The 25,923-nt window shown below is 44.6% G+C and overlaps 3 protein-coding genes across 3 annotated transcripts; 2 read left to right on the top strand and 1 right to left on the bottom strand.

Moving 5' to 3' along the window:
- The first annotated feature begins 875 nt into the window (after nucleotides 1–875).
- On the top strand, nucleotides 876–10,480 carry LOC133912130 (OVARIAN TUMOR DOMAIN-containing deubiquitinating enzyme 3-like). The gene is made up of 8 exons (XM_062354720.1): nucleotides 876–1,016; nucleotides 1,142–1,265; nucleotides 1,364–1,454; nucleotides 1,629–1,692; nucleotides 9,068–9,173; nucleotides 9,253–9,307; nucleotides 9,550–9,603; nucleotides 10,233–10,480. Exons 1-8 carry the CDS (start codon nucleotides 989–991, stop codon nucleotides 10,368–10,370), a joined length of 660 nt encoding a protein of 219 aa, XP_062210704.1. The 5' UTR covers nucleotides 876–988; the 3' UTR covers nucleotides 10,371–10,480.
- A 7,719-nt stretch (nucleotides 10,481–18,199) lies between these two features.
- Nucleotides 18,200–20,267, top strand: LOC133912132 (LIM domain-containing protein WLIM2b-like). Its single transcript, XM_062354722.1, has 5 exons — nucleotides 18,200–18,574; nucleotides 18,946–19,051; nucleotides 19,159–19,196; nucleotides 19,286–19,375; nucleotides 19,779–20,267. The coding sequence occupies exons 1-5, from the start codon at nucleotides 18,443–18,445 to the stop codon at nucleotides 20,010–20,012; spliced, it is 600 nt and encodes a 199-aa protein (XP_062210706.1). The 5' UTR covers nucleotides 18,200–18,442; the 3' UTR covers nucleotides 20,013–20,267.
- An 893-nt stretch (nucleotides 20,268–21,160) lies between these two features.
- LOC133912131 (cytosolic enolase 3-like) lies at nucleotides 21,161–25,899 on the bottom strand. The gene is made up of 11 exons (XM_062354721.1): nucleotides 24,730–25,899; nucleotides 24,266–24,337; nucleotides 24,050–24,166; nucleotides 23,710–23,790; nucleotides 23,298–23,374; nucleotides 23,078–23,181; nucleotides 22,831–22,929; nucleotides 22,639–22,724; nucleotides 22,484–22,570; nucleotides 21,641–21,838; nucleotides 21,161–21,540 (listed from the first exon to the last, which is right to left on the bottom strand). The coding sequence occupies exons 1-11, from the start codon at nucleotides 25,162–25,164 to the stop codon at nucleotides 21,463–21,465; spliced, it is 1,434 nt and encodes a 477-aa protein (XP_062210705.1). The 5' UTR covers nucleotides 25,165–25,899; the 3' UTR covers nucleotides 21,161–21,462.
- Nucleotides 25,900–25,923: the final 24 nt, after the last annotated feature.

Genomic DNA, 25,923 nt, shown 5'->3' on the forward strand with positions numbered 1-25,923 from the left:
ACAAAAGCGATCAATAATATGTACAGAATTGAGGTTTTTGATAAGGATCAAATGAGTGGAGTGACGGGACCGTGGTATCGAATTCTTTCATTCGAATTAAGACCATTGTTTACAGTTCAAGAAAAAAAGAATTAAGACCATAGTTCAAACCAGACACTGGACATTGTTTGTACTGAACATTATGGCCAGGACCATTGCACGCCATTTCTGACTGCCCTGTAAAAAGGCCTCCCGGGCTGCAGGCACTTTACGCCGTCTGGACCGAAAGCCCAAAATCGCCATCGGCCGTGGCCTGTTTCCTTAAAAAAAAATATTTCTTAAATAAAAAATTGTAAAAATAGACTCGTTTTGAAAAATCACACATATAGACTCGTATCGCCAGTTGGAAAAGTGACATATCAGTTGGAAGGTCGATAAGAACGTATCGCTTTTCCAATGAACCACATGTTTAAAAATAAAAATGTTACGTTCTATTGCTCTTAAAATTCAAAATAACATCGAAATAGTTATAAAAATATTTAACGATATAGAGGATACTATGATCTATATATCTTAAAAAAATCAGACAAAATATGATCTGATAGACTTTGTACAACAAAATTTATCTTTTTTATTTCTCATTGTACATGTAATTATTTGAGTTGAAAATGTTTGGAGAACTATGTTATATCATCCTCAATACTATACATTTTTTAGAATTTTTATGACAATTTCGATATTATTTTAATTTTTAAGAGTATTAGAATGTTATATTTTCAATTTTTTTAACATGTTACTCGTTGGTCAGAAGGACGATAAGTTTATTTTTTTCAAAACCGACACCTATTTTTTACAATATTTCGATTTAAAAATATAAAAATAAAAAAGCTCTATTTCCTTCATCCACATCTCCAAAACCGCATCACCTTGTCCCCCCTTCTAGTCTTCTACCTTCCGCTCTCATCCGCTGCCGGTTCGGGGAAGCGCTCTGCTTGCAGATTGCAGCCGAATGGCGGCAGCGGCGCGACCATCCAACGGTTGGTACCTACCTACTCTACTCGCCGCCCTTCCATAATCCCATCAACTCGTGTCGGTCGTATACTCGTATCGTTATGGCTTCCCGATCCCCCCGCATAGCTTTGATTCGGCATGTTCATCGCAGCCGCTCTTCTTGCGCGGCTCAGGGACGGCACGGCCAAGTTCGAGCTCCTCGAGGACTCCGCGCCCGCGCCAGATCCTCCGTCCTGGCCCCGCCTCCACTGCTTCGCCAGGATTGCCCCCTCTTTGTACGCCTGCTTCCTCTTCCCCCGTGACACCTCTCGACATATCTGAATCGTTTGGAGTGCGAGCAGAGTTAAGTTGCAAGAGCTTGTTCTGGGTGCAGGAGGGGCGGATGGTCGGCGGCGCTGAACAAGGTGGAGAACTACGGAGTTCAGAGGGTCACCGGTGATGGCCGTTGCATGTTTCGAGCATTGGTAAGTCGCAGCATAGTCTCTTTCTGCTGCTGCACTGTGCGCGTAGGATGCTTGCAGATTGTGATTCTTAAACTTTATTAGAATCTATTCTCTTACGGGTTTCAGTTTCAGTAAAAAACAACTTGCGTTTATGCATTTCTCTGGGTTCAATGGAAACTGGTGTCTTGCTTGTAGGTTAAAGGAATGGCAAAGAATAAGGGGATTCCTTTGACACCTAGGGAGGAGGTACAAGATGCAGGTAGACTGAAACAAGCCTCGTATATAGATAAATCTCCACGTTGTAGTTTTTTTTTTCATTTAGTTTTAGCCGCTAATGTAGCTAGCATGTTCGTGGTTGATTTCGAGATAGTTTGAGCTATGTATAGGGTAAACTGGGCAGTGATTTGCACTTCGACAGGTAGTAAAAATTACTTTGTAGAAAAGTATGAATGTGTTCCCTTTTTCATTAAAGAAACTGGAGTTTACAGTCATGTTATGAATAGCACGGTAATTTAACAACCACAACACTAATCACAAAAAAGAACATTCATTACAAAACTAGTATCATTGTTTATAGAAACATTAAAGAGAGAGCATCATTTGTTATTATGAGTTTTGAGCATCATATATCCATCCATGATGTCAACAAAGAGCTTCAAATTCAGTTCTTATATTTGACTTGAGGAAATGACACATTATTAAAGCATGCATTAATTCAGGTTTTCCAAATTATCGGGTAGATTGTAGTAGTTTCAACTCCCAACCGTAAGTCCGAAAATTCTTACTAGAAAACTGCTGGAAAATCAGAGGTTGATTTTGACGTGATTACCAGACTAAAGGTATCCCCCACCACAGTCCAGATATTTGGCAGTGAGACCTGAAGATGCACTTTGTTTCAGTCTGATTGCATATTGCACATTCCGTACTATGGATGGCAACGGGTCGGTGAGGGTTTAGCCAAAACCCGTCCGCCATGAAACCCGAAACTCAAGACCCGACCCACACCCGAATTGCTAAACGGGTTAAATTTTGCCCCCGAACCCGGCAGATACCCGAAACTCGATGGGGACTTGTCGGGTCTGACTACAACACATATCACTGAGATCAGAGCAATGCATACTTACATAGCAATTAGAACCAATAAAAACAATGAAATGCTATTATCACATAGTCACAATCTATGTTGGTTCTAACTGATTCATAGTCACAAACAATGAAAAACAATTAAATGCATAGCAATACAGTCACAAACAATGAAGCAGTATAGACAACAATGATCATGAATCTATGTTGTCGAGGGTTAACTCTGACAATGATTCTGGGGTGTATCGGTTGAGGGGCACGTGAACAACATTTGCGGGGTGTGCGTTCATCGGTGTGTGTGTTTTCTCAAGAACACCGGGGTTATTCAAGTTCAAGCATCCCGAAGGATAATAGCCCTAGGTCCTGTGTATTTTGTTATGAGTGCTTGTGAATTGGTTACCCTTTACAAATTAGGTCCTACTCTCTTTATATACTAGAGAGAGGGAGAACTTACAAGTGGGTCCCAATTAGCAGATCCATATCCAGCTAGATATTCAACTCTTGGATCATATCTTGGAGAATCAGGTGAGCCCAACTTGCCCTGAGAACTTTGAGTGTTTGTCCCAACCGTGGAACATCTCTACACCTACCTTCCCTAGCCGTCCGACCCATCCCATCGCCGTGCGCCGTAACATCGTCTGTCAAGCCGTCCTGTGCCTACGTCACGTGGGGAGGTTAAGCGTCCTGAGAGGACGAGGGAGAGATATTGAATGTTGCTGGGCCCGAGGGGCATTCAGTTCCTCATGCGTGCCCCTTTGGACTTCGAGCGGTTCAAATCCCACGCTGGTTGAGATTCCTCAGTACTTCCTGGGGCGAGGTGTCTATGATGGAATGTGTATAAAAAACTAGGGCGCTGGTGCCTAGGCGCCGTCACGCGTGCACGGGTTTGACTGGGGCGTGACCATGAGTCCCCTGGGTAGTAAATGGTAGGATCACGGGGATGTTTGCCACGGTGTTTCCGCCTTCCACCCCACGCGTGAATCAATGGCTGGCTAGGCTATAAAAACAGGGGTTCACCCAGCTGGCCACCCATCGATGCCTTTTGCAAAGTAAGAAGACAACTCTCCCTAGAGATCATAGCCTCCTCCCATCCTTCGTCAGGAAGGTCGATGGATTTGGAGGATTTGGCAACGTCCGAGCCGCCTCCGACGCCAGCTCTGTTGGCGGTGGTGCCCCCGAGGGCAGACAATATCAAGGACCTACTCGCACGGTTGGAGCCGGCCACCCTCATGCTTCCCTTGCTGCAGAGAGGGCCTCCCCATGCCGTTCCTGTACGATCACCGGTCCGAGCAGTCGCCTCGGGGGAGGTTATAGACATCTCCGACAATGAGGAGATCAATTGGGACCTTCTGCAGAAGGAGATCGACGAAGAGGAGAAGGCGGAGGAGGAGCAGAAAAAGGGTCCGCTGGGTTCGCCGGCGTCGGTCAATAACTCCAGTAGGGTCTTCGTGCCGGCCATCCTACCTGGCCCCTACACAGGCCGTTGTTGGACTCCCAGGGCGACCTGCTGCTGCCCTAGGAAGAGTATAAGAGGTTCCTTGACTCGTTCAATGGTAAGTAGGGGTCTACTTGTCTCTCTGGTATATAAAGAGGGGGGGGGGGTCAAGAAAACTCATCTGTAACAAGTTTTGAAACACTGATAATCAAATACACATGATGTATGACTATTATCCTTCTGGAGTTCTGAACCTAGATAAACCCATGTGTTCTTGAGTTCATAGCATACACACCCCGCAAGCGTTATTCATGCGCCCCTCGATCGGGTTAATCCCTGACAATGATTCTAGGGTGTATCGGTCAAGGGGCACGTGAACAACGCTTGCGGGGTGCATATGCTATGAACTCGAGAACATAGAGGTTATCTAGGTTCAGGCCTCCATAAGGATAATAGTCCTACGTCCTGTGTATTTGATTATAGTGTTTCAGAACTGGTTACAGATGAGTTTTCTCGACTCCTTTCTCTCTTTATATACCAGAGGGAGGGTGAACTTACAAGTGGGTCCCTTTTGCTATGATGATATTGATGAGCACGTCCCATCCGTCAGACATCTCCATGCCCACCTCACCCCGGCCTGCCCTGTCCCCTCACCGGTCTAGCACGCACGCCTACGAAGCGACCTACCACACCCGTGAGCCCGTCCCGTAGCATTTAACGCTACGGGACGGGGCATGACACCTCTGTATTGACCACAACCTGTCCGTCGGGTGGAGTGCCTGCCCACGACCAACGAAGGCTGGTCGCAGGATTTCCTTATGGATCCTTGTCGCTAAGGCATAGATTGGTCGCGCGATGGGACCTCGGTCCGGGAAAAATCTTCTGTCAGTTGGAATTGGCCGGTGTGGGTCCACGAAACAGGGGATCCCCTATTCTATACACCGACATATGTGATATCACAGTCAAACAATGAAATGCATAGCAATAAAAAGTGCAAGTGCAGCACCTAAACAATGAAACCCCAACACCAGCTACCAGGTAATATGAATGAAACTTGAAACCATACAAAGGGCAATAGCCACTAGGCACCATCATACAGGTTCATTGTTCATACAAGTTCATTGCACCAGCTACCAGCCACTATGTCAACAAAAAGGGTAATAGCCACCAGCATACAAGTTCATTGTTCATAGTAACATACATGTTCATACAAATTGAGATCATACAAATTCAGTGCATACAAATTAAAAGGAGCAGTTCAGCAGAAGCAAAACATGCAAGTCATTGCCTTGGATTGTCAACTATTCAACCACGGTCGACTCAGCATCATCCTAGCAAAAAAGAGCAAAGACAAGTCATTATTCAAGTATTCAACTATTATTCAGCAATGCAGTCATCAACTTGTATAAAAAAGAGCAATTGATACCATTTCTTCTTCCTCTTCATCCTCAAAACAAGTCATTATTGCATTAAGTACACGTGAGTTGGACCCTAAAGCATAAAACATTCAAAAGTTAGTGTTGTCATATCATATATGAAAGCAAGGGAAAAAGAATGAATTGAATGTAAGCTATTTACCTAACATGTCACCGCGAGACGCGAGACCAAGCTTGCATACATATTAATGCTTCTACCATTGTTGGAGCAAATTTACTCCGATAAGGGCTAATGATCCTCCCACTAGTACTAAAAGACTGCCTCAGATGCTACTGTTGTCACAGGAATTGCTATGACATCTCGAGCAATCTTTCGCAAAGTAGTATACTTGATCCCTACATACTGCCACCAGTGAATGATGTCCAACTCTTGTGTTCTAGGTAACGTTGGCTCATCCAAGTGCAAATCTAACTCTGGGCGCAAATAAGAAAATGACTCAATTGGCTGTGAAGACATGTATTGATCAAATTTTTCTTTCATCAATTTTGACATTTGTTCTATCTCCAGGACATCACTAGCTTGCCATTTCCTAATAGCCAAATAAATACCACAGATTTTGGGAAATAAAATGTTTGCTGTAACATAACTAGTGCTTGACAATAGCTCAGTTATGTCATAAAACATCTTTAATCTACCACAAAGCTCCTTAGCGAACTTCCAATCATCTTTTGTTGGACAAAAATTAGCACATTGTTTTTCACGTTGTGCAAGGCAATCAAGGACTAGTTGGTACTCTATTGCAGTGCTAAGCATAAGAAAAGTGGAGTTTCATCTAGTTTTACAATCAAGAGTTATTCTTTTCTAATATTTAATGTTCATCTGAGATACCATTCTTTCAAACCTTTCATGTCTTTTTGGTGTGGCTGACCAATAACCAACACTTTCACGAACCCTCTCTATGCCATTCTCCATGACAGATATTCCATCTTTCACAATCAAATTCAATATATGAGCAGCACAACGCATATGCAACAATCTACCTCCTAACATAAGAGAGTCAAGAGGCAACTTATCTTGCATTTTTTCCATAAGAGAGTTATTGGTGCTGCAATTATCAAGAGTTACAGTTGACACCTTCTTCTCGATATGCCAATCCATGAGCACATCATAAAGGACATCACTTATAACTTCACCTGTATGTGGGGCTGGCACGTAAATGAACCTACAAAATTATAATAGCATGAACCATTAGGCAAGGAGATATAAATGAGAAATGTAGAATGATTACATAAACTTCATTAGTTCATTATTACCTCAAAAGAAAGCTTTTTAGCTTCCAATCATCATCAATATAATGTGTTGTCACCGTCATGTACCCTTTCTTTTGATGATTTGCTGTCCACATATCCGTTGTGACGGCAATACAAGATTGGCACTATTGGAAGCACTTCACCATAGATAGCTTTTGCACTTCACACATATTCAATATATCCTTCCTAATTGTGTTTCTAAACACTGCTTTAAATAAAGGCTGCATTGCAGCATAAAACTTTCGAAAGCTGGTATGGTCAACCATAGAAAGTGGGTATCCATGTCAACCATAGAAAGTGGGTATCCATGGACACATATCATAAGTGGAAGTTTTTTCCTTGCAAGATCTTAATCAAACACGTATTTCTCTACAACAACTTCCCCATCATGATTTTTTGACAGCTTCAAATTGGATTGTTTTAAGCCTTTCCTAACCTATCGAGACTCACAAATTGAAAGGTGGCCATGCAAGTGATTGGTACCATTTCTGGTCTCTGCTCCTAGCATTTTATGACACCAATTTCATTCAGCTTTCCATTTGTCCCCTACTTTGTCCTTTGAATTCTTCCCATACAACAGATTTTAGCTCTCTTATTCCTACCACTTACATCATCATCTATCATCACCACATCAGTACCTTGTGTGTCATGTGGTGGTGTTGGTGCAACACTTGATGACGGTGCAGAGCATCAACGGATGGAGCAGGTGTAGGTGCAACAGATGGAGTAGAAGCACCTGTAGCCTGCGACCCACTAGTTCCTGGAGTCAACATTCCTGCAATAGCAATACAAACTGATTTACAAAATCTGTATACATAAAAACATGAATGCTTGCAAAACCAATAAAAAGACGTGTTCGAAAAATAAGCATAGATCAATTTTGCAACCTGCAATACAAACTGACAACACACCGACAGTGATTAATCATGCAAAGTGTAATATAACATGTCAATAAGCACAGATCATCATGGGAATGCAAACTGACAACACACCGACAGATCAATAAGCACAAATCAATACAAAGTGTAATATGGCATGTAAATAAGCACAGATCAATAAGCATGCATGGCAATAAGCACAGATCATTATGGGAATACAAACTGAGCAGCACACCGACAGATCAATAGGCACATATCAATACAAAGTGCAATATGTCTTAGATCGAGCATGAAAATAAGCACAGATCAAGCATGGAAATAAGCACTGATTAAGCAAGGCAATAAGCACAAATCAAGCATGGCGATAAGCACTGATAGCACACCGACAGATCAATAAGAACAGAAGCCACAAATCAATACAAAGTGTAAAATGGCATGTCAATGCATATGGCATACACAGCACACTGAGCTCACCGTGAACATCGAGGTCGAATGGGCGGCGTGCCAGCGTGGACCTGTGGATGGGAGGGCGTGGCCGAAGGGGTGGGGACAACGACGCAGCGTGCCGACTTGGATCCGTAGACTAGACGGCGCGGCGTGACCGAAGGCAAGGCGTGCCAGCGTGGATCCGTGGATGGGACGATGTGGCACGGCTGAAGGGGAGGCGTGGCGGCGTGGATCCATGGACGAGACGACGTGGCACGACTCAAGGGGATGCGTGGCGGCGTGGATCCGTGGACGGTACAACACGGTCGAAGGGGAGGTGTGTCGGTGTGGATCCGTTGACGGGACGGCGCGACGCAGCTGAAGATGATGGTCCTGCGGTCGGGGGAGGAGTCTAGCACGATGCACGCGGAGGGGAGCATGGTGCAGGCGGCGCGAATGAGCCTGTAGTGTGTAGGTGCGGGAGAGGCTAAGTTTGAGACAATGAGTGACGGTGGCGGCGAGTGAGGTGTGTGTGTGGGGGAGGGGGAGCGTCTGGGCGACTGGGAGAGTGAGGTGCGGGAGCCAAGAGGGGGCGTCAGGCGTCTGGGCGAGCGAGTCTGATTTGAGATCGTGAGACGGTTAGAGTTTAGCGATCGCCGATGGGCTACTGGGCTAGGCCACACTCGTCACACTCCCCTCAGCCCCTCGGATCAATTCATTTCGGGTACCCACGATCACCCATGGGGTTAATTTCAAACCCGCATCCGCACCCGATCCAAGTCGGGTACCAGACCCGCCAGACTCGCGAGCGGGATTTTAAACCCGAACGCGCACCTGCCTAGTGCAGAATCCGTGAGGACCCGAACCCGAGGGTCTGGCTGCCATCCCTATTTTGTACCAGCCGTCTATTAGTAAAATTGTATAACCTCTTTCACTAATGCAAATAAAGGTTTTTTTTAATGTTATTTTCATGAGCAACTTTGCCCTCCAGATAAATGTGAGAATCATCTGTCACCTGTGAGTGACCAATTTGTAACAGAGATTTCGCCTAAAATTTTCTAAATGTCCTTAGAAGGAGGGTTTGTTGTTAAGATACTTCTAACGAAATTCACCTCAATTTCCTAGATGATTTACGGATGGCAGTGAAAGAAGTTATATGTGATAGCGCAACCGAGCGACAGAAGTATGAAGAAGCTGTTATTGCAATTACCGTGGAGCAATCATTGAAACGGTTAAGCTCCTATGACTTCTTGTTTGCTTTGATGACATGAGCTGAGATAAAGATGCTGACCTATTCCTGATATCTGTAGCTACTGCCAAAGGATAAGGCGGCCTGATTTCTGGGGTGGAGAGTCAGAACTCTTGGTATAGATTGCATAGTTTAAAAACTTGACATGCATTATTGATGCAGGCACCATTCATTCATTAGATTAGATCCATGCAACATCAGATTTACATGATGATGTGCCAGAAGATTTACTTTTGATGGACTTCTGGTGATTATAGCCAAAGTAGTCTTACCTGTTCGATGGAACAGAATGCTGCCTGTGCATTTGTTGCTTTATAAGAGTAAATGGTCTGTTTCATATGACATTTTCTCTTTTCAGGTATTGTCTAAGCTGTGCCGGCAGCCAATCATTATTTATATTCCAGAGCATGAGGTAAATTATACCACCTTCAGGGATAATACCTTCATAGAGATAGATACTAGACCTTTGATTGAAATCTGTAAATATTGTTGTGGCTTAAAGAAAAGTGGAACAGCTATTTCTTATTGGCGTACCTTTAATGCAAGAATGGAAAAGCAATAATTAATGTAGAAATATTAGGAATAATAGGGAATTTTAGAATCAAATGTGGCATGACAACATTAAATGAAATAAAATAACACTGATAATTTGTAACAAAGCCAATAAAAAGTGAAAGCGAGCTTAGCACTCGATGATATACATAAATTCACTGTATAGTGATGTTGAAAATTAACATTGCATTTTAGATTTCTTCTTCCATGGTCTAATGCTCTGATCCTTACCGTTCTAGGATCTGAGATTCTGAAGCAAAATATGGTAGAAAAGAAAGTATATTTGCTAGCAATTGAATTGAGGAAACGTTTGCGGTTATTTTACTCTTTGCACTTTTCCCTATGTGGATTAAAGCACTATGTTTTGTTTCCTTGTAAGCTATCATGTTTGGAGCAATGTACATGTACTTCCATAGGTTATACTTAAGCAAAACTTGTTGCCATCTTCCCCAATTCAGCTGGGTTCACTTCTATTGTGTTTGTTTACAGTACCACGGTCGGGGTAATGGCTTCATTCCCATAGCTGAGTATGGGTTGGAATTTACCAGAAATTCGAAGCAGTGGAAGAAAAAGGCGCCAGTAAGACTGTTATACAGCGGGAGGAACCACTACGATTTGTTAGTATAACATGTTTGCGGAATTGGTTCAAATATAAAAATATCAATTTTGAGTATCCGTTGTCAGGGTGCAGAATTGGCTCAATTACCAAAATATCAATTTTGAACATCCTTTTGTCATTCTATGGCTGCATTCTTTTGATCTTGTATGTTTTTGCTCGTTGCTTAGCCAAAATTCGGGATGATGTGGCCGCGGTTGTACCGTTCATAGGTTGTCGGAGTATTGAGTAAGATGGTATTTTGACTAATGTGACCTATGTGGGATATGCCGTTCGGTGGGGATATTTCCTGAATCTTGGACCATCGCGTGACCGGCCATTGGCACGCACGACCAGCGTGAGCCTTGCGTTACTAGCCTCCTTACGATTTAATGTGATCTCATGATCAATTCTTGTTGGTCGTGGGACGTCCATATCTAACTCGTCGAGTTGCTTTTATTGATATTTGTTCAAGTGTTTTTCTTTCCCTCCAACGAACAAAGTCGTGGTCGACGCAGGTGGGCGATGTCTCATCATGTAGCATTAATTGCTATGGAGTAGCGTGTTATGTACCGACTTAGCATCACGCAATAGATGTGACATGGTATGCATAATGACCAGGTAAGTGGACAAGTTTGCAGGCGGACTCATAGAAGGCTGGGATAAAATGGCTTGGCAGATGAGCTTGCGGTGCACGGCGAAGGGATAGGCAGGGCTACCAAGGTAAGGTAAGAGTGGAGGCGTCCAAGAGGATGAGATGGGCCCTACAGTACCATCGGCACAAGGTGTGGCGCGCACGCGTGATGATGGTCTGAGAAAAGTATATCTAGTTAGGTATAGATCAGAGGAAAATGATCCACTTGCAAGTTCTCCTTCTCTTGTATATAAAGAGGAAAACGGGTCTAGCAAAGGGGGACTCATCTGTAACCAGACCGACCACCCCAGAGTGTCAGGTGACTTGGTCGCTACCCTATTGTGATTGAACCCACCGTTCAGAACATCTGACTTGGTCGCATGCAGATCGATGGAGAGAGCTCCATCAACCTCCTCTTTGCTGACACATTGGACGCCCTACAAATCCTAAGGAGTGTGTTAAAACCATCTCCCCCTTCTTTGGGATTACCCCGGGCTCTTCAGCTAAGCCCTTGGGGCAGGTCAGGCTGCACGTCACCTTCGACTCGCCAAGTAACTTCAGGACCGAAAAAGTCCTGTTTGATATTGCGGATTTCGGGACCGCTTATAACACGATCCTAGGGCGACCAGAGATGACCGAGTTCATAGTCGTTGCCCACTACGCGTATCATCATCACCATCTTTGGCAATGCAAAGACGGCCCTCCACTGCGACAAGAGGAGCTTCAACATGGTTGAGCTAACTGCTGGGTCGCAGTCGGAGAATGCTACGCCTAGTGGTTACTCGGTGAAGGTTCACGTCACCATCAGCAAGGACGAGCGGCTCAAGACAGTATGCCTTGACGACCCTAACCCGACCAGGACGGTCTAGATATGGGTTAGCATGAACCCTAAATAGGAACTCGCTCTCATAACTTCTCTCTGGACGAGCACAAACATCCTTTCATAGAGCCCACCTAATATGCCCGGAGTCTCTAGGGATGTAATTGAGCATATGTTATCAATGCGACCTGACGCGCGATCAGTCAAACAAAAAGCGTGTCAGTTCGCAGTCGATTGAAAGGAATCACTTTGTAAGGAGATTGGTAATCTCTTGAAGCAGGCTTCATCTGAGAAATACAGTACCCAACTGTAAGTGGAGGATGTGCGTTGATCTGACCCAGCCATGGTCCAAAAACACAATGGTAAGTGGAGGATGTGCATCGACTTCACCGATCTCAACACGATATGCCCAATAAATCTTTTCCCTCTACCCCAGATTGACCAGCTTATTAACTCAACCGCTGGCAGTAATCTTCTAAGCTTCTTAGATGCCCGTTCGGGGTACCACCAGATTAGTATGTATAGGGAAGATGAGGAGAAGACTGCTTTTGTGACACCATTATGTGTCTTTTGCTATGTAAAAATGTCTTTCGGTTTGAAAAGCGCTGGTACCAACTACCAGCCCAAGCACTGCAAACTATATTACTCTCTTGGCCTTTTGTTGTCTGTTGGCTCGATATTGTGGGATCATTTCCTAAAGCTCTAGCCAGTTTTGATTTTCTGTTCGCAGTAATCAACAGATTCACGTGGATAGAGACCGAGTCTGTTAAGAAGATCAACACCGCAATAATGATTAAGTTCATACGGGGAATGGTAGTATGGTTTGGTAGTCTAAATCGTATAATTATGGACAACATGACTCAATTTGCCAGTAGTGCTTTCCAAGACTACTGCGAAGAGATCGAGACCAAAGTTTGCTATGCGTCGGTGGCACACCCACAGAGCAAGGATAGGTCGAAAGGGCAAATGGGATGATACTGCAATGGATCACAATTTGGGTCTTTGATCGGCTTAAAAGCTATTCAAGATATTGGGTGGATGAACTACCTATAGTACTCTTGTCGCTGCGAATGACTCCTAGTAGGGCTACGGCCGAAACCCCTTTCTTCTTTGTTTTTGGCGCAGAGACAATGCTTCCCTCCAAGATTGCCTTTCAATCACCTCAAGTGGCCAACTACTCGGACAACAACCTGGTAGCGTGATGAAAGAATGATGTAAACTTGATCGAAGAGTTCCGCGAGCGTTCTTTAATTCGAGTTGTTCGATATCAGCAAAGCCTCAAGGCGCTATGACAGCCGCAAGGTGCGGGAGTGAAGACTGGTCGTAGGCTACCTCGTCCTTAGGCAAATTCAGAATAAGGCCGATCAAAATAAACTCTCCCCCAAATGGGAAGGGCCCTACAAAGTGGTTGATGTCATCTGACCTGATGCGGTCAAGCTAGCCTTGGAGGACGGCCATAAATTACATAACTCATGGACCTACTGCGCAAGTTCTATGTGTAGGGTTGCTTGGAGATAGGTCTTTCTCTATTTTGTAGAACCTTCTGGATGAGCATGGAATATAACTTGTAAGTTTTAAAAGTTAAAAAGATTATACTCTTTGTTTTGCAGGATTTCACAACCAACAACGGACCCCCGTCGGAGTGTTCTCCGACCACTGCACGTGACAACGCTCGACGACCACTATGGGATCTGGCGACCATGAAGTTAAAGCAACCAAATGGTTGAGGGCTCTTAAACAGCGTGGGATCGCTGCTCGCGCAATGTCAAAGGTACGGACAGCTCGGGATAGCGACCACAAGGGTACAAGTCCTCATTCAGGTCGAGCGTTGGTCGCCGCATAGGGACTTGTCATGCTAAGGGTTGTCCCGCGCTTCGAAAGCCTAACTAATGAGCAAGACGGAACAATTAGAGCCTACTCATCATGACAGCATAGGGAAAACTTTCTGAACACTCCTAACTATGGTTCGGACCAGACGATCTAAAACCCACGGGGATCCCGTATGGACATTTAGCCATCTGCGAGGCCATCAGAAAGGGCTGGAGCATTTTTATTCATGGGAAAGATAGGTTACAAGCATGTTGATTACATTTGAGTGAGCTAACTGCCCTATTACATGCTTGTTCCTTCCCTCTCGACTCAAGTGGCTAGAGTCAGGTTGACGGAAAGGCTCTGCCTAACTCTTGCAAATCGTAAAGATCCACCATCTCCAAAAATTTAGAAATATATAGATCCCTACTTGCCCTTAAACAAGTCGAGGAACCTCTTATATTCTTCCTTGGGGCGGCAGCTGGTCACCCCGGGAATTGGACGACAGCCTATGTGGGGGCCAGGGAGGGTGACCGACGCGAAGACCCTGCTGGAGCTGCTGACCGGTGCCGATGAACCTAGCTGACCCTCCGTCTGCTTCTCCTCCGTCTTCTCCTCTTCGTCGATCTCCTCCTTCAGAAGGTCCCAGTCGATCTCCTCGTCGTCGAAGATGTTGATAACCTCAATCGGGGCAACCGCTCGGGTCGGAGATCGAGCAGGAGCGGTAGGGGAGAGCCTCTCTGTAGTGAGGGAAGCACAATGGCGGCTGGCTTCAACCCTGCGAGCAGGACCTTGAGATTGTATGCCCCCGAGGGAACCAAACAAGTGGAGCCGGCGTCAGAGGCGACTCGGCCCTTGCCAAATCCTCCAAAATCATCGACCTTCCCGACGAAGAATGGGATGAGGATGACATAATCCACAAGAAGAGTTTCCTTACTGCCTTGCAAAAAGCATCGATGGGTGGCCGGTTGAGTAAACTCCTGCTTTTATAGCCCGACCGACCATTGATTCACGCATAGGGTGAAAGGCGGAGCCACTGCAGGAATCTTATCATTTACTACCCAAGGGGCTCATGGTCACTTCCCGATCAAAACCATGCATGTGTGGCTGCGTCTGGACACCAACACCTTAGTTTTTTATACATATCTCGCCATAACATCTTGCCATAACACCTCACTCTCGAAAGTACTGAGGAACCTCAACCAGCGTGGCATCCGAACAGCTCAAAATCCAAGGGACGCGCATGGGGAACCGAAAGTCACTCGGGCCCGGCGGCAATCAATGTTTCTCTATCTCTCTTAGGATGCTTAACCTCCCCACGTGACGTCAAGTTCAGAGTCAAACTCTGAGAGCTAACGGCGTCGACGACCACTCTCTGGGTGGATTATGTTCCCTCGGAGCCTAAGTGGTGTGACCAGACCTAACCACGACCACGGGGAAGCTTGGGGGCTACTGTCGGAGTATTGAGTAAGAGGACATCCTAGCTAACAGGGCCCGGTGGGATATGACGTTCGAGGGGGATATTTTCTGAACCCTGGCCTATTGCGCAACCAGCCCTTAGCTCGCACGACCAGTGTGAGGCTTGCGTGACCAACCTCCCTGCGATTTAATGTGATTTCACGACCAACCTTTACTGGTCGCGGGGGGTTCATACTTAACCTGTCTAGTCACATTTATTGATATCTACACAAGTGTTTTTCTTCCCGAGGCTCCTCCTCGAGCGAACAAAGTCGTGGCTAGCGCAGATAGGCAGTGCCTCGTCTCGTAGTATTAATCGCTACAGAGTGGGGTGTTGCGGACCGACTTAGCACCACGCGATAGATGGGACAGTGTCTGTAGAACGACCAGACAAGTGGACGAGTTTGTAAGCGGACTTACGGAAGGTTGGGATAGAACGGCTTGACAGATGAGTTTGCGACGCATGGCGAAGGGATAGACAAGGCTACCGAGATAAGGTAAGAGTGTAGGCGTCCAAGAGGATGGGATGGGTCCCACAGTACCACCGGTGCAAGGTGCGGCGCGCATGCTCCGCGTGATGATGGACTGAGAAAAGTACATCTAGCTAAGTATGGATCAATGGAAAAGGACTCACTTGTAAGTTCTTCTTTTATATATAAAAAGGAGAATGAGTCTAGCAAAGGAGGATTTATTTGTAATCAGTTCATAAATACTGATAATAAAATACATATGAAATAGAGCTGTTATTTTTCGGAAGACCTGAACCTAACTAATCATCGTGTTCTAAAGTCCATCATAAATACACGCACACCACAAATATTATTCACGACCCATTGATCCATATACCAAAATCTTTGTCAGGAACTAATCCTTGTATAGGCTTTCTGCTAGTGGTTGGCTTTCTGCTAGTGCCTTCGCAGATTTTGAACGAAGATGACAGTAGCCGGGTAATGTTGCATGAGATGAGGAGATACTGTATGTACTGTACGAAATCATGGCCTAGTGAGGCCAAATGCTATTTGCCCGTGATTTGTTTGGTGCCGCGTCGAGTTTTGGACCGGTTGGTGGCCGGCAGGATAATGGTTCGTTCGTCGGGCTTGTGGAGCTGTGGTCTAGGGGCAAGATGATGGGATATGTTTCAAGCCTTCAAATCCAATTATCAGTACTCATCATGTTGCAGGTATGGTTGACCGGAATCATGTTGTTGTTCCATGAGCTGTGGGATGATTGCAATGAAACGAGATTACTGGTATTATACCGCGCTACATGCTGCACAAACGAGAGTTTATACAGGTCGAATTGAATAAGAGTGATGCTTAAGATCATGTCCTACATTATTGAGCTACTAACCATGCTTACGATTAGGTCGTATATTATTGAGCTACTAGTACTAACCATAGTAAGGGTCTGTTTGTTTCCTGCTGCTTCTGGCTTTTGCTTCTGTCAGAAGTCCAGAAGCCAGAACAAACGGGTTTGCTGAGAAGTGGTTTCTGGAGAAGCCAGAAGCTGCTTCTGAGGAAAATGAATTAAAAGCTGAGAAGCTCGCTGAGAGTAGCTTTTCTGAGAAGTTATGTGCTGAGAAGTCAAAAATTTATTATAAAAGCCAACAGCCTATTTCTAAAAGCAGCTTTTCAGAAAAACCAAAAACAAAAGCTCAAACAAACAGGCCTAAAAGCAATCGTTACGAAAATGAACTGTAGGTGTAACACACGGATCGTAGCAAACGATGAGACGTGTGCTAAGCTAAGCTAGACCCGTCCACCGTGATGTCCCGCCGCCGAGATGGCCCCATCGGCGGGGCGCAGCAGCGGTAACGCATAACCACCCGAGTTCATGTCTATACACATGTTAATAAGAGACTAAGAGACCTCCGTTAAGTAAGAGTGCATGTGCATATCTAGAGAAGATTTGTACATATCTACTCCTTTCAATTATAAATATATGTCATTTTAGGTTTGTGTACAAGGATTAAGAAAGTAGATTAAATAACCTTTTTACCTTTTATTTATTCTGTATTAAAAAAGATAACTCATTAATTTGTGAGAGTGGTAGTATTTATTGAACAAAGGCAAGAAGGGAACAAAAGAGAAAAAAATACGTAGAAGTTATAGAATAACTTATATTTAGAGAATAGTTGAGGAGACTAAAATGACCTATATTTATAATCAAAAAGAGTATATACAAGTTAAGAAAAGATTAGAAAACATAAGATCTCTAGTACGTGAGAGTACCTAACTTAACTTAGGCTAATCCTAAGAAAAAAACCCATTAAAGGTATGCAAGTGCCGACCTAGAGATCGAATTAGCGAGTGGCCGCTCGACCACGGACTGATATCCTCTGTATTGGAGAAGCCAATGCAGAGAGACTACAACCCTCTGCATTAAGGTGAATGTGCACCGTTCGATAAAAAGGAGAGTCCAGATCTGTCGTTACAGTAACATGTGAACAGTAAATTGTGCTGCTACAGTATACCACATCACTGTTGCTACTATTTAGTACAATAATACCGATTAATTAATGCAGACTACTGTAGCTGTTGACTCAGTACGCTGTCCATACAGTGATTCTTTGCATTAATCGCAATTAAGACAGGATCCGGTCCCTCGACCACACGTAGCGCTACCAACGGCTCGGTCCTCAGCAGCGACGAGTCGACGCAAGGATGACACTTAACCCTCTAAGGGAGATGCAAAGTACGCCTCGTCCTCTCGCTCTCACCGAAACTGTAGAGAAAAGAGGGAGGCGAAAAAATTCGATGCGACGCGGTCCTAGCTAATGCGCCGTGCGCAGCAATGGAACCTAACCAGCGCCAATAAGATAGGAACAAGCGGATGATGGATAGTCCGACGAGGCAGCCGGGAGAAGGTTGGCCGACGTGGGCCGCACCGCAATAATATCCCATTTCGCCGCCAGAAAGCCTGACGCCCGGGCCCCAGCCGTCCGTCCACCCATGCGAGCATGCGACGAATGCTTCTGGCACACTTCTTCTTGGTCCCCACCGGAACAGTGGAATTCCACTGTCGCCGACATGCGGGCCCGTCGCTCCGTGGCCCTACTCTCAGTGGCCGAAAGCAGCTCCGTGCGCGGACGGCGGAGCCTCCTCGATACGCACTAATGGTGGTGGTAATAATTGCGGACTGGCTAATGAGCAGCAGCGCGGCAAAAGTGAGACGCCGCTGCGACGGACGAACCCGTCATAGCTCCATTGCTTAATTGCGTCTCATCTTCTGCGTATATAAGCGCGGCCATCGGGACGCCGGGGAAGGTGCTCGTTCCCCGCGCGCGTCGGCCAAGGTCGGATCGGGCTCTCAGATCTCGCGCGCTTCGCCGGCCGCGCCCCGTGAGATAGAGAGAGAGTGGGAGAGGGAGAGGGGGAGAGAGGATGTTTAGCGGGACGCAGCAGAAGTGCAAGGTGTGCACCAAGACGGTGTACCCGATGGACCAGCTCTCCACCGACGGCGCCGTCTTCCATCGATCCTGCTTCAAGTGCCAACACTGCAAGTCCACCCTCTCCGTATGTCATTCTCGTCTCTCTGTCTATGTTCTTGTGTTCTATGGGGGGAAGAAGCGACTTTTTTTTGGTGCATGGATCTGTAGGATAATGCAATGTCTCGAGCAGTAGATCTGCGAATTGCTGTGGTGAATGGATCTGGCGCTAGAGTTCTGTATCAAATTCCTGTGCCTAAGAGATCATGATTTTGACATTTCCACCGTTTCACATTTCCTGATTTGGTAAAAGAGGATTGAGACAAAACTGATGGAAAAAGACGCTCCTTCGATATTTTTTTAGATGACTTTTATCTTCTAGCTAGGACCTAGGAGGCGTTACGCAAAGATCTGCATGATTTTGACAATCTCAGTGTCCATCTTGTTTGCCTCTGATAGCTGAGCAACTATTCCTCGTTCGAAGGAGTGCCGTACTGCAAGGCCCATTTCGAGCAGCTGTTCAAGGAGACTGGGAGCTACAACAAGAGCTTCCAATCACCATCACGTAGGCTTTGATTCAGTACCGAATCATTGACATGAAAAACCAAGTTTCAAGTTTATCAAATGCATTCTGATGCGGTAATGTGTTCTTTGTTGTCTCATTTCTTTCAGCCGCAAAGAATATTCCGGAGAAGTTGGCTCCTGAGCTGGTGAGTGCTAGCCTGGCTGCGTTAGTGTCTAGCTCTTTACAGTCTAGAAATGGAGTAGTGATTAATGTTTTGCAAAATTTGCTATTCAGACTAGATCTCCAAGCAAAGCTGCAAGGATGTTTTCAGGAACACAAGACAAGTGTGCAACTTGTGGTAAAACTGCATATCCTCTTGAGAAGGTAACTTTAATCACATCATGCCCTTTTTGTCTTCATTATTTCCTTTCAAAAGTTTCGGGATGTAGCTCGTGAAGCTATGCATTCTATTCTAGTAATTAGGTTGTCCATCAAGACGATTGAAAATATTTGCCATAGAACAATCTGTGGTCAACACCAAGTGATTCCCTTCATGACTTGCACACATGGACATATATTTGTGTTCTGGTTGTGTTGTCTGACAAATTACATTGTCAACCTAAATTTTACTCCATTTAGGAAGTAAATTTTATCTGTTTGTCTTGATTCGTCTAATTCTCCTCATCTTGATTGGCTTGACTAATTCCTCTTTCCAATTGCTCTCTTTGAGCCTCCAAAACGTGCGGTGGATAGTGGTTGTAATGCATGGCTGTTAAAAACATTGCAGGTAACTGTTGAAGAAAAGTCCTACCATAAGTCCTGCTTCAAATGCTCCCACGGGGGCTGTGCCATTTCACCGTCCAACTATGCAGCCTTGGAGGGCATCCTCTACTGCAAGCACCATTTCTCCCAACTTTTCAAGGAGAAGGGGAGCTACAACCATCTGATAAAGTGTGCATCCGTCAAACGCGACAAAGCACAACCAGAACAACCAGCACAACCAGCCGCTGATTCCTCCTGATGATGCCGTACCAACAGAGCAGGGTTTGAAGGCGAAAATTTGGAAGCCTCCCGTTTTCACTTAAAACCTGCTATATATTATCATCTAGCCCTGTGGATACCGGACTTCTCTATTTTAGTATCCTCTGCTGTGCTAGCCGGATTACATTGGTGAGCCAGGAAATTGCTGTCGTTTTCAACGAAATTGTTGTGCATCAAGTACTGAAATCAGATACCTTGCTCTTTATCGATTGCAATATTGTTTTGTTGCTTTGTCTGATGCCATGTTGCTCTCTGCTTTGGTAGCATAGCAGCCTAATCGCCCCACGTTTCAGGGATCTTTTGCTTCTGGTTGTTGGGTGAATTTTGCTTCTTTAAAAACTGGTCGAAAAGCCACCTGTTTTGGAGGATTCTGCTTCTCAGAAAGGGAAAGGGAAGGAGCTCGCGAAAGCAGAGTTACTCAGATGTGTGTTCTTGAGCAGTTGAGCTGCCTTGGACGTGGACAATTGCTGACCACATTCATCCCTGTCGCTCCCGTCACATAGGCGACTGGGCGTGTCGATTACGCCGAGATCCAGTTTTAGCATGCCATGATCTCCTCAGGCTTTGATACAATCCTTATGAGCACACACAACTTCTCTTGACGTGGAGCTCAGCATATCCCATGCAAATGGACCGAGTGTTGGAAATCTGAAGATGTATCGATTAATCCTAGACTAAGGGAGGAGATCAGATGGGATACACTCAGCTCTTGCTGTGTCAAGAAATGATTATCAAATCCGAAAATAATTCCTGACTTCAAATTTACCCACATCACTTATTTGGATAGTTCTTTTTTTTTTTTTTGAAGCTACCCCAAGCCTGACAAAAAGAGTGTCAAAATATAAATAAGTCTTTTCGCTTTAAATTCAGGCAGTTTAAAATATCTTGTAGGCATTAAGTCCAGGTTTCATGCACTAATAAGCATGCTCTTGTTAGGCATTAGGCACTGACCACAGCATAGAGATGGTAGACCAGTTTGGGTGCTCATCTCATCTTGCATCAGATCCGTTCAAAAGCAAAAACTATGGACTCATTCAAACGGTGTAGGCCGCATCTGTAGTTAAGCAACATCACAATCTTGAAGAGGATCAATTACATAAAGCGCAAGAATGGAGCAATTATTATACATACCTATTTCTTAAACCATTTTATCAAGATCTTTACTCATGTTTATAGTCCATACTATACAGATTAAACGAATCAGAGTTGAAAAGCACAAAAAAGGTAAACTCCCACCAGTTCGTCCACTACATCTTAGACAACAATGCCGTTATCTAATACAAAATTGTATATTTCGCCACCCTGTTTCCATACCTTGGCTGAGCAAGAACGAACACAATTTGACAAGACAACAATGAAAGGCTAAGTGGCTAACACATCAAGGCAGGTCAAGATCTCCAATTTTTCCTTCATCTCATCAATACCACAAGTCAGCTCGTGCTTGCAGTTCTCCAATTTTCCCCGGCATAAACACTTTCACTACCAAGTTCGTCCTCTATTCTAAGCAGCTGCAAAGGGAACGTGCACGGTTACCACAAACCAATCAAGAGGACGCAAGAAAGTCAATACATACATGGTATAAAGGATTGAACAAAAAAAGAAAAGAACCTGATTGTATTTAGTGAGACACTCTCCACGGCAGGGGGCACCAGCTTTGATCTGTCCCGCTGCAGCACCAACAGCCAGGTCAGCGATGAAAGAATCCTCGGTATCTCCAGACCTATGTGATACCATCACACCCCAATGAGCATCCTTTGCCTGCTTCACAACCTCTATGGCCTCAGTGACAGTTCCCACTTGATTTGCCTGCGTATGAAAAAAAAATGTTAACAATGTAACAATAATAAGACATGTGTCAGCTATATACCAAAGGCATGTTTGGAACATAGAAATTTTGGATAAAATGGTATAATTCCCATCAAAAACCTTTGAAACAATCATGTTCGAAAGAGGCCTAAACGGAGGAAACATATTTGAAGTTTAGGAAAAAAAAAAAAGGAAAGCAAAGATTCAGAAAGCAAACACATGCGCAAGCAAGAGGCTCTTGCAGTCCTTATGTGCCTAAACCATACTAGTTTACTTGCAAATTGCTCATCTTCCAGCAAATTCAATTACTAAAAGGATCGATAATTCATGTGGAAGTTGCAGATTGAACGATACACTGTTTCCAATAAATGCAATTAAAATTCAACTCAGATAACACAAAACTTCAGTTATAATGAACATTGAGAAGGATGGAGTGGCACTTAAATAAAGAACTAGCATGAGCATCCAGTCACAAAGACAGCTGTAATTAGTCAAATAAGTACGCCTAATACCAGAGTTCCTTTTCTGTGGTATTGTTATTTGTCAGTTAGTCACTCTTGGACTGTTTCAATATGGGGAATATGTAACACAAATCAGCTCCTTTTTTAAAAAAAAATAAAAACACATGGATGACTTGAGACTTGCCTTGAGAACAAGAGCGTTACAAGTGTACTCATTTACTGCCCGCTTAATGCGTTCGGGATCGGACATCAATAAGTCATCCCCTACAACCTGTAGACAATTTATGGCATGAGCTCCTCACAAGCTAAAAACCAAAAGTTCAAAATAACAAAAAGCACCTCGCACAGCTCTAGGGTGGTCAACTTTTTTGAGTGCTCCCAATCATCTTTGTCAAAGGGCTGCTCAATAGAGACAAGCGGGTACTCTAGTGCAGAAAATGGAGAGAGAAAATCGTCAGACTGATGTTTTTAAGCTTTATGAAATCAAAAGATGTACCCAAAAAGTGATGTCAACCCACAAATCAGTTATACCTGAACAAAGCTGGCTATACATCTCAATCATATCAACTGCAGTTTTGAAGTTCTGCCCTGATTTCTTTGCTGACTTGAACTCCAGATCATATTTCTTTCCTGCAAAGAGTTGGTGAACATAGTCATGGAGCTAGCTCATTGACATAGTAAATACTAACTAACCCAAAGCATTGAATACATATAACTATTTTCAAGCTCACTATTTACATAACATATACATAAAAGATACAGCTACTTTTGTACTTACCTACACAAAAATCAGTAGCAGCGACATTAATTGCCAATTTTATTCTTCCATTATAACCGGCTCTCTCTATTGCCGCAATAACAAGATCCAAGCCTTCAGATATGCTGAAAATTGATAAAGCAAGATAGATATGTCATATTGCAATCCAAATGGAGATTCCCGAAAGGGAAAACAAAAAATGAGTTCTATCAAAAAAAGTTGAAATCAATTCCCTACTTGCCTGTTAATATTTGGAGCAAACCCACCATCATCTCCAATGTTGCAACTGTCTGAACCATATTTCTCCAAGATAATATCCTATAAAATTAATTGGTAATGAAATGTCTACAAAGCTCAGCAAACTTTTCTGTGCAGTCTGAAAACAAAACTTGGTAAGAGCAGAGAGGCTCATGGTATCAGTACTTTGCCTTAAGGGCAGCCAACCCAAATGAGCTAATAGTAAGTAAATTCAGAAATAAAACAAGGAGAAGGCAACATAAAGTAAGTGTGCAATATTAACTATTGTGGAACACAATCTTACACCATTTGATGGATATCTTGTTCCAAATATGAGTGGACAACAAACTAATGTTGCTGAGAACATGTGTAAGATATAGACATCCGCAAAGCATATTGTTAAATGTCTAGGCTACCTTGAGATGATGATATGTCTCGGAACCCATCTGCATTGCTTCTTCAAAGTTCTTTGCACCAACTGGAAGGATCATAATTTCCTACGAATAAGAGAACTTTACTTATAATTACAGCAAAACTATATTTTATCACATTGATATGGAGAGATCTACATGAACCATCAACCATGTTAATATGTTCTGGTTTAGGGAAAGAATGGCTCAACTGGAGAAAATAAGGGCATAATGATTTCAATTTCACAGTTTTTGTTGAGGTTTTTTACATTTAGAAGAGAGTGTTCAGGAGCATGCAGAGAGAATTTGATTCTACAAGGCAATCCTAGAGGTTGAGAGGGAATACTTGAATGGGAAGACCATTTCCAGCATGCTTTCCACCATTAATGACTGTAATTGCAGGGACGGGAAGTGATGTAGCACTTTTGCCAACAAGATCTGCTATATGCTTGTAGAGTGGAATCTGCACAGCAACACATTTGCATCCAACAATACGAATATGTGCAGTGGAGTTGACACATTTTGACCTCTAAACCTGTTAATTTAAGCAGAATACCAGTACCTCTTTTTCAGCAGCACCAGCTTTACAAGCCGCAATTGAAACTGCCAGCATAGGATTCGCTCCAACATCAGCCTGACTTGGTACAGTATCACAGTTACTTTTCATACCGGAGGGAATTATAGGATGCAAAAAAAATTGAGGCAAGTAAAAACACAATTGATAGTGAAAAGAACGTAGAATTGTTTCCCGACAGGATGCCTATAACCAAACAATTCAAATGACATATATTTCCCTATAATCGAGGAAACCAATGTCAAGGACTGCCTTGAGCATATGGAGCCATCAATTGTTTGTGTTACTGTACAAAAGCTAAGTATAACATAGCACAATCCACAGTCCATCCCCCCTGTATAATTTCTCATTGTAAATGCTACTCCTAACACAAGCATGAAAATGCAGAATTCAGGGAAAAAATTAACTGCAGAGAAGGATAAGAGTTAGGGACAATGGCTTTAGTTCTGTACCTTGTGGCGCGCCTTGTCCATGTCCATGATGGCCTGGTCGATCTGCGCCTGCTGCTGCGGATCCATCCCCACGAGCGCCTCCGACACCTTGTCGTTGATCACCCGCACCGCGTCGGCGACCGCCCTGGCGAGGATCCTCCGCCTCTCCGCGTCCCCGGTCGAGCCGGCGGCGGCGCCCTCGGGCGCGCCCGCTCCGGCCACGGATGCCCGGTGCACGGCCTTGTTGGTGTGCAGCTCGACCTCCACGGCCGGCACGCCGTGCCCGTCCAGGATCTGCCGCGCCCGCACCCTCGTGATAACGGCGGGCGCCGCCCGCCGCATGTGGCTCGCGATGAAGAGCACCGGGTCGGGGGCCTTGGCGCGGACCGCCGCGTTCACGGCCTCCTCGATCTTGCGCGAGAGCAGGTGTTTCTCCAGGTACTCCTGCACCGACATGGCTGCGGCGGCGGAATCCTCTCTGCTACTCCTCGCCTCACCACGCCGTCCTCCTCTCCGCCCCTTCCCCGCAACTCCGGTGATCTCGAGAGTCAAGACTCGAAGTGCGTGCGGCGAGTCACCGGGATCGTTAGTCCGTGGGCAGTGGGATAATAGTTCAGTTGCTACTTAAAAACTGACAATTGCTACTCATAATGATATGTGGACACTATATATGTGAGATATGATAGTAAATAAATAATTCTCAGTTTTTTCAGTGGTAAAAAAGCGAATATCGAAGCTCTGACCGAAGCCGAACTGAAGATAGACCAGAGAGGTCAGAGGTGTATGCACGATTAGCTAGGGAGGGCAATTTTATCTGTCAGGTTTACGTATCCACGGTTCTGCAGGTTCTGTATCCAATAGGTTCAGATTTGTATCTAAAATTTTGTCAGTAAAGTTAATAGATTGGATATTTGAAATAGATCCGACCTAATTTAGATTTTCAATTTTACTCACGGTTACTATGGTCGTCCAAAATCCTAACCTAATTGAAACATCAGGCCACAACCCACACGTTTGGTCACTTACACCGCCATACACGTATACATTTAGCCTTCAGTCTGCCCGTATAACCTCCCGATACCCTCACGTTTGGTCTCCTCGCCACCACTTTGCTCACCCGCCTTGCCCAGCCTCCCCGTCTCCTCGCTCAGTCTTCTCGACTACTGGCCATATTGCCCGACCTTTATCGCTGTCTCACTCGATCACCTTATACCC

The sequence above is a fragment of the Phragmites australis genome, chromosome 3 (genome assembly GCF_958298935.1).
Source record: "Phragmites australis chromosome 3, lpPhrAust1.1, whole genome shotgun sequence".
In the NCBI taxonomy this organism is placed as follows: domain Eukaryota; kingdom Viridiplantae; phylum Streptophyta; class Magnoliopsida; order Poales; family Poaceae; genus Phragmites; species Phragmites australis.

Excerpts from the sequence above, each read along its gene's own strand:
- LOC133912130 (XM_062354720.1), top strand. The coding sequence starts at position 989 with ATGGCGGCAGCGGCGCGACCATCCAACG. Across the intron at positions 9,174-9,252 it reads GTGGAGCAATCATTGAAACG|CTACTGCCAAAGGATAAGGC; the intron begins GTTAAGCTCCTA and ends TGATATCTGTAG. Across the intron at positions 9,604-10,232 it reads TTTATATTCCAGAGCATGAG|TACCACGGTCGGGGTAATGG; the intron begins GTAAATTATACC and ends GTTTGTTTACAG.
- LOC133912132 (XM_062354722.1), top strand. The coding sequence starts at position 18,443 with ATGTTTAGCGGGACGCAGCAGAAGTGCAAGGTGTGCACCAAGACGGTG. Across the intron at positions 18,575-18,945 it reads ACTGCAAGTCCACCCTCTCC|CTGAGCAACTATTCCTCGTT; the intron begins GTATGTCATTCT and ends TGCCTCTGATAG. Across the intron at positions 19,197-19,285 it reads AGAAGTTGGCTCCTGAGCTG|ACTAGATCTCCAAGCAAAGC; the intron begins GTGAGTGCTAGC and ends TTTGCTATTCAG.
- LOC133912131 (XM_062354721.1), bottom strand. The coding sequence starts at position 25,164 with ATGTCGGTGCAGGAGTACCTGGAGAAACACCTGCTCTCGCGCAAGATC. Across the intron at positions 24,167-24,265 it reads CTGGTGCTGCTGAAAAAGAG|ATTCCACTCTACAAGCATAT; the intron begins GTACTGGTATTC and ends GTTGCTGTGCAG. Across the intron at positions 23,182-23,297 it reads TTTGCTCCAAATATTAACAG|CATATCTGAAGGCTTGGATC; the intron begins GCAAGTAGGGAA and ends ATCAATTTTCAG.